The 6,955-nt window shown below is 35.9% G+C and overlaps 1 protein-coding gene across 3 annotated transcripts in view; it reads right to left on the bottom strand.

Annotated features, from left to right (window-relative positions):
• Nucleotides 1-364: 364 nt before the first annotated feature.
• GXYLT1 (glucoside xylosyltransferase 1) overlaps nucleotides 365-6,955 on the bottom strand; it is a 52,067-nt gene continuing 45,476 nt past the window's right edge. For 2 of the 3 annotated variants that reach the window (XM_019452467.2, XM_019452468.2), the window contains one exon: nucleotides 365-6,290. In XM_019452467.2, coding sequence (XP_019308012.1) covers nucleotides 6,129-6,290 — 162 coding nt within the window. In that variant the 3' untranslated portion in view covers nucleotides 365-6,128. The remainder of the gene's footprint in view (nucleotides 6,291-6,955) is intronic. The other variant, XM_019452469.2, reaches the window with a different exon arrangement.

Here is a 6,955-nt window from a genome sequence, read left to right as displayed (position 1 = left end):
TCCATGGTCTGAGCCAACCGTTAATGAATTGCATTCCCTTTGCAAAGCGGCTGTTTTAGACAGACATTATTATGGCTATAAGAGCTAGTAGAACCTTCTTCTTGCAAAAAAAGACGTATATTTCTGCCTCTAGTTGTCATGTGCACCTGGATATTAGCTGTCACTCTGTGGCCATGTGGTTGAGACCAAGCTCACATGCTGAAAATGCTGAAAAACAGACAGTACCTAGCTTCTGATGACACTGTTCAGCTGTAGAAATAACCAATCTTGAAATTGCTTACAGTCTAGGCTCCTAGTTATCAGGGATCTCAGCCCTAAAGATTCCAAAATTGTTTTTGATTGCTAGAATAATTCAGACACATCATTTGAAGAAATTAAACATTTATCAAGTACATGTTTATTTAGCAACAGCAATACAGTTTCTCAAGAAAAAGAGGAACTGAATTCCCCCACAACAGAACAAAGCAACTTTCCATTATTCTCAGGTTACATCCAAATCTATCATCTTATACCCCTTTAATAAATTTCAAGATACACCAAATACTGGGAGGAAGATAACCAAATTATCCTAAAACCATAATATTTTAAGGTAAAAGGCAGTTTAAGGGTAGTAATTTCTATATATCACAGTATACCAACAGTCCTTCCTGTAGCTTTAGGACCAAACTCAAAATATTAATGTATTTATGCAAAATGCTTATGAAAAATTGAAACACTTGCAAATTTTTCCAGTTTCTTATTTCAAGGACAGGTGCAAACCATCATCCCCTTCATAGATCTTCTATTACAGCATCCATAAAAAACCATTGGTCCAGCTCTCAAACACTGATGACAATGCATATGATGTATGTGGGTTTTGCTAAGTCTTGAATGGATGACCTATTCTACAGGTATACTACAAACCTTGAATTATTTTTGCACAACATTCCAATATTCCCTGAAGAGATTTTATACAAAGTTAAAAACAGCTATTTTCCATCACAAAGTTAACTTACTTTTTAAATGGAATAACACTGTTGCGTTCTCTTCATGTTTTACAAGGAGTTGCATGGTAATACGTGTGTGAATATGCTCACAAATTCAGATTGTATATATAAACTAAACATAAGCAAAGGTTCCGCATCAGTTCTTAAGTTTGATATTAAAATGCCTGACCACAGACCCTTCAAAAAGCATTCACAGTATTGGTAATAAGAGAAATTTTCAAGAGATTTTTTTTTCCCTATCTTTTCAAAGGCACTCTTTTGTTTACAAATTGAGTTTATAGAAAATTCTAAACAAACAGTACCATTAGACACTTGGAATTATTGGTAGAGATAAGAGATATGGTGATGACATACTGTTTTCCATTTAAAAGTAAATTTGACATATAATCAATTTTGAACTACCTAGTCCAACAGCTATTCCACATTCTTCTCATGGTTGAGTAATTCCTAGATATCTGAATTAACATTATAGTCATTTTTCATTTAAAAAAAAAAAAAAGAACATTCCTGTGCCACCTCTTAGACTTGTCTTAAGTTTATATAACTTGGTTTTAGAAATCTGGTTTCATGTTCAGTTAATTAGGAAACAGCAAATATCAGAACAGCTTAGCCAAACTTTAAGAGGCAAAAAAGGGTTGCTTTGGCAATGTATAAAAGGATAACTGTTACAGTACAAATCACTATTTAATCTACTTTTATTAAATATTAAAATGCATAAGGCAATTGTTGTTTTAAGACACTTGAAAGACATTTAATGAATGGATAACTGGCCCCACACCTGAAATATTGCACCCCTCCTATCCTTCTCTATTTACTCTAAGGAACCAAAAGAGTTATTTAAAAACAAAAAACAGATCCATGATCTTTCTAAAACACTTCAAAGAGGTTCTGATTACCATTAAAGTATTTATTACTTACAGTACAAACTTCTGAGAGACACTGAATGGTATCTTTTCAGGCTTTTCCCTTCAGTGTGTTTCTCCTATTCTCTTGAATCCATTCTTAATGGTGTGACTGCAAATATGTCTACTGAGGAATCAATAGATGTGATTTTTTGTGTAAACTGCCATTCAAAGCAGGGCAATGATTCCCAAATCTGGCTTCCTATCAGTTTCATGTAAAAAACTGCTGCTAAGATTCCTGGGGCCCTTCGGACCTAACCAAGCCATCCCCTCCACCCCAGCCTCCCCTGTGAATCCATGTGGTTAGTCTTGCATAACCCAACACCTGGGATGACTTTAGAACAATATTATAAAGGAGGGTATCTGTCATCATGTTTCCACAGGTCTTAGCTCACAAACTGGGATCCAGGTAAAAAAAAAATACAATGTTGATCATCATCACTAAATTTAGGTCAGTGAGTAGAGTGACCGGAAAAAGACTCTAGTATTGATAAATCAAACCAAGGTAGCTGTGCTGCCCACCTCTATGAAAGCCAACACCCCTCCTGACCCTGGAGGGTCTCATGAACTGAAACACAAGCCAGGAAGACAGTTGCATGGGGAGGGGGTGCTAAACTAAAAAGTGACTGTTTCCATAGCATTTCTCTCCATCTCCACTTCTCGATTTTCCCACTCTCATTCCATCTTTTCTCTTACTCTGCCGTTTGCCATTCTCACTTTTATTCCCTTCTCTTTCCTCACTTTTCTCACTTTCTCTTTTTTCCTTCTCTTTATTTGATTATTCATTTATAATCACCCCTTTCTGCTCTGCTTTCTCTTTCTTAAAAACTCCTCCTTACATAATATAAGCAAATTCATACTGGAGATATAATACATGTCAGAAAACACTCATCCACTCACCCCAAGGAAACAAAATGATATGTAGAGGAGGCAACATGACAAAACAGAACCTCAACAGTAATGCTCGGGTGGCATGTACAAACCATAGAGAATGCATTCAAATCCGTCATTTCTGTTGAGTCACATAACTTCCTGACTTACGACTTCTGAGTCTCATGAGGTGGGAAGAGCATATTGATTGTTTACAAACCAAGGCACATGGAAGGTGAAATGAAATGCCTGGGATCCCAGGCCAAGAAAATAATCCAGATGTAACACACAGACTAGTTTTCTTTCCACTATACCAGTAACATCTCATGGGAGGCAAGACGAAAGAGCAACAGATAAGCGGTACTATTATTTCAGGTTCTAAAGTGTCCAAAAGATAACTGGGGTTACCTTATATATTATGAACTATTCCTCACAAGGAAAAAAATTTTATGTATTGCTTTAAAATGTAAATCACAATATATATTTTCTAAAGGTTTCCAAGTTCTTTTAAGATGGCTACTTCATACAAATAAAGTTTGACTACAGTTTGAAGTCATTCCACTTTGGTAATACCGTAGCCCAGAGATCGTTCTGAGGTCAGAATTGTTCTAACACAAAGACTCAAAGAACATTATATAATGTAATTTATATAAACTGCATAGATATACTGTTTTATGAAAAGAAATATACTATGTTCTCTAAGTTGTTCTACAATTTTATTTCATTAATGCTGAGAACTGCCTTTCTTAAGAATTCTCAAAGAAAAAGTTACCCTATCTAAAGATAAATTCAGAAAACTCATTTTACTATTGTTATGAACTTTCTGTAATAACCTAAATTTTAGGTAAATATAGCCCCTGAAGTAGGAAGTTTTCACCATACCCCAATTTATGGTAAAATGCCCAATTAAGTCAGGTCTGAATAAACCAGATGAAGAACCTTCTAACTGATCTACAGTATGGAGCATGTGACAGTGTAAATAAGTCACAACATGAGACCACAGTATACAGTTCAGTTGGATTAAATCATGACCATACTCTACACAGTCCCAACCCACTCTATTAGAGGCTCTCTGTTCACTGAGGAAATTAAAACTAAGAAACTTACTAATAATATAAATTCCTATTTTTTCAATAACCCCAATTACTCTAATATTTCAGAATCACATTTATAATCCAGCTGTGCCAAGAATTATGGTATTCTAACTTCAATCTTCAAGTTGGCAAAATGATTCCTAATAGTTCCAAACTAGCTGACATCAGAATCACCTGAGGTGCTTATTAAAAACAGAATCATAGGACTTATTTTTGTACCCTAATTCTAACATCGGAGACAATTAAGGAAATTTGCTTAGGAATGGATAGTAAATGAAGTCAAAGGAGGTATGATGTCATCATAGTTACCAAAGTACTTATAGTGATGAAATAATAGGCTCTCTGGGATTTTCTTTAAGAGACTCTTCAGCAAAGAAAAGGGGAATAGATAATGCAAACATCATTAAGATATTTTAAGGGTTTGATCTGGGCAAGAAGTACCACTGTACTGTTCTACTTTTGTGTAGTTTTTAAATCTCTTCACTAAAAAAAAATGTTTGCAGACTCCATCCTAGACACAGTGTACAAGAGTCTCCTAAGTGAAGCCCAGGGATCCACACTCAACAAGCTCCCCACGAGAGTCTAATATAGACAGGCAAAGTTCTCTCTTGGAGGCCACTAGAAATGATCTTATATGTACCCTCCAAACTTCAAAATTCTAGGATTCTCATTTTCTACTCAATAAACTCAATTTCAGCACAGTTCACAAGATCTCATATTCACCATGGCATTCTGCCAACGACATAGAGGCTGTGTTCTCTAAACCCATCTATTCGAAGAATGCTGGGCTGGTTATTAACTTCCAATTTGCCTTTTTTACACCTTCCTCTCTCAATTTGACCCTGACTAAAGTGAAAAAGACAGGGGACAACCACACTGACCATGTCTATCTGCATATGTCATGTTTCCACAGAGGGCACTCTAGCTTTATAAAGCTAATCACCACTATTTTCACGCAAGTGGTATTCTTCCTTCATGATTTTCCCTTCTCTAAGTATTAAGATATCAAAAGGGAAAAGAATAACCATGTAGTACTTACTAAAGTGAGACATACACTGCAGGACAGTACATGCTAAGTACTCAGAATCTACAGTTACGTTAGAGAGTAGTCAAGAACACTAAGAGAAATAATGTTTCAAGATTAAAAGAAAGTCTTAAGTGATGCTCAAAAAAGGAAGACATGTACATTAAACCAATCAAAACTACTTTTTTAATACTCAGAACAATCTTCTTAATCCAAATCATTCATGAACGTTGTCTGACTGACTTAAAGTAAGGTTCTCTACATTTGCTTCTTCAAAAGTATCTTGCAAAGCCATTCTGAGGTAGAAGGAAAAAAAAGTTTAAATGGACCACTTTTTTTCCTGCTTCATTGTAACCAATACTACTGTTCACAGGAAGTATACAGCTTATGCATTTTGGTCCATCACATTTTCCACAATCACGGAAGTATACTAGTTAGGTTCTCATTTATGATCAGCAGATCTTTTGCTTCCAGAATGCCCAGTAAAGCTGAAAATTTTCATTTAAAGTGATGAAAATTTCCAAAAATATCTGTTTAACAATCTCAGATCTGAGTTTTGGCAAGACAGGTTAGCATATACAAATGAAAATACTACATTTCACAAACACACAAAGAGACAAAAACTCCCAACATTTTTACCGTTTTTTTCACTTTCTTATACAGCTCAGTTTTAAACGTGCAGCTTACTTATAATCTAATCTTAAACATGATTGTCACAGAAATAGTTTAAAACAGAGATGAAATGTATAAAGGCACACATCGATTGTCAATAGTTACATCGGTTACATCACATTGCTTTAGAAACAGAACACGTTCTGTTCCTGTAAACTTTGTGTCACACATTTAAAGTGAGGTTAGTGCTGACATAAAACTACTGCTATACTCACAGTTTGAGTGTTTTCACTGTGTATGAGGTACATTTTCTCCATCCATACACCCCTACTGTTCTTACTTACTTGAGAAGAGTCAACCAAATTCTGTAGGCTACAACCATTCAATGTTTTCATCAATACTGGAATGACAGCAAATAACATTACAAAACATCAGAGATCAAAAGTGTCTTCTTGTTGGGATCCAATACTTTAACTTATTCTTCATTACATGAATATTTGCTTATTTAACTTCTTCAGGAAAAACAATTATTCTCAAGATGAATAATTCCTTCCTGAACACTTCATTCAAGACTATTCCTTCACACATATCCCCTGATATTTTGTTGTTTTAATTCATTTGATTTGGCAGTCACCAAGAATCACCTTTCCTTTGGTGGTCTATCATAACGATCTTGTATGCTTTTTGTTAGCTGTTTGATAAATATTTTGTAAATTTTTCCACAGTAGGTATGGACTGTCTTTTGTAGTTCCAGTTCTAAAGGTTTTAATAAGGAACGGATGTTGTCATCTTTAAAAGAACACTAGAGAAAGAAAATAAAAAGACAAAGATATATATAAAAATTTAATTAAACTCCAAACAACTTCTTCAATCAATTTAATGTTGGTAACTTCCAGTCTCACAAAAAGTATATATGCTCAACAAATATGTTCAATGAATTAAATGGCTGTATGATCTCACATTAGTGGAGAAAGTCAGAGTAAATCACTGGGGGCATCAGGGAAAGTTTTTCAGAGAAGATGTAATGGAGGCAGGGCATCCCAAGCCAAGGCAAGAAAGAACATGTACAAGGGGCAGAGAAGGCCCAGAGACACGTACTGGTATAAGATGATGATCAAAAGTTCTGAAGGTGTCTGAGAGACACTAAGGAAGGACGAAAGTCACTCTGATAACAGTGTTGAGGCTGTACTACAAAGGACTGAGAGAAAGCCATGGAGTGGGAGGAATGTAAAACGCCAGCACAGTTCAGGGTTTCCCGAAGAGTCCCTAACTGCACAAAGGGGTCCCATGGGTAAATGCATTTGGGAGCTGCTGCACATCATGCACTCTTCGTGGGAACTCACACTGGCACATGAAAAGCCTAGGGGCACCTGGGGGGCTCAGTCGGTTAAGCATCTGACTTCAGCTCATGTCATGATCTCACAGCTTGGGAGTTCGAGCCCTGCATCAGGCTCTGTGCTGACAGCT

This window comes from Panthera pardus, unplaced genomic scaffold (assembly GCF_024362965.1).
Source record: "Panthera pardus isolate Hobbes unplaced genomic scaffold, ASM2436296v1 HiC_scaffold_6, whole genome shotgun sequence".
Lineage (NCBI taxonomy): Eukaryota > Metazoa > Chordata > Mammalia > Carnivora > Felidae > Panthera > Panthera pardus.
This window is presented reverse-complemented; position numbering and strand designations above follow the sequence as displayed.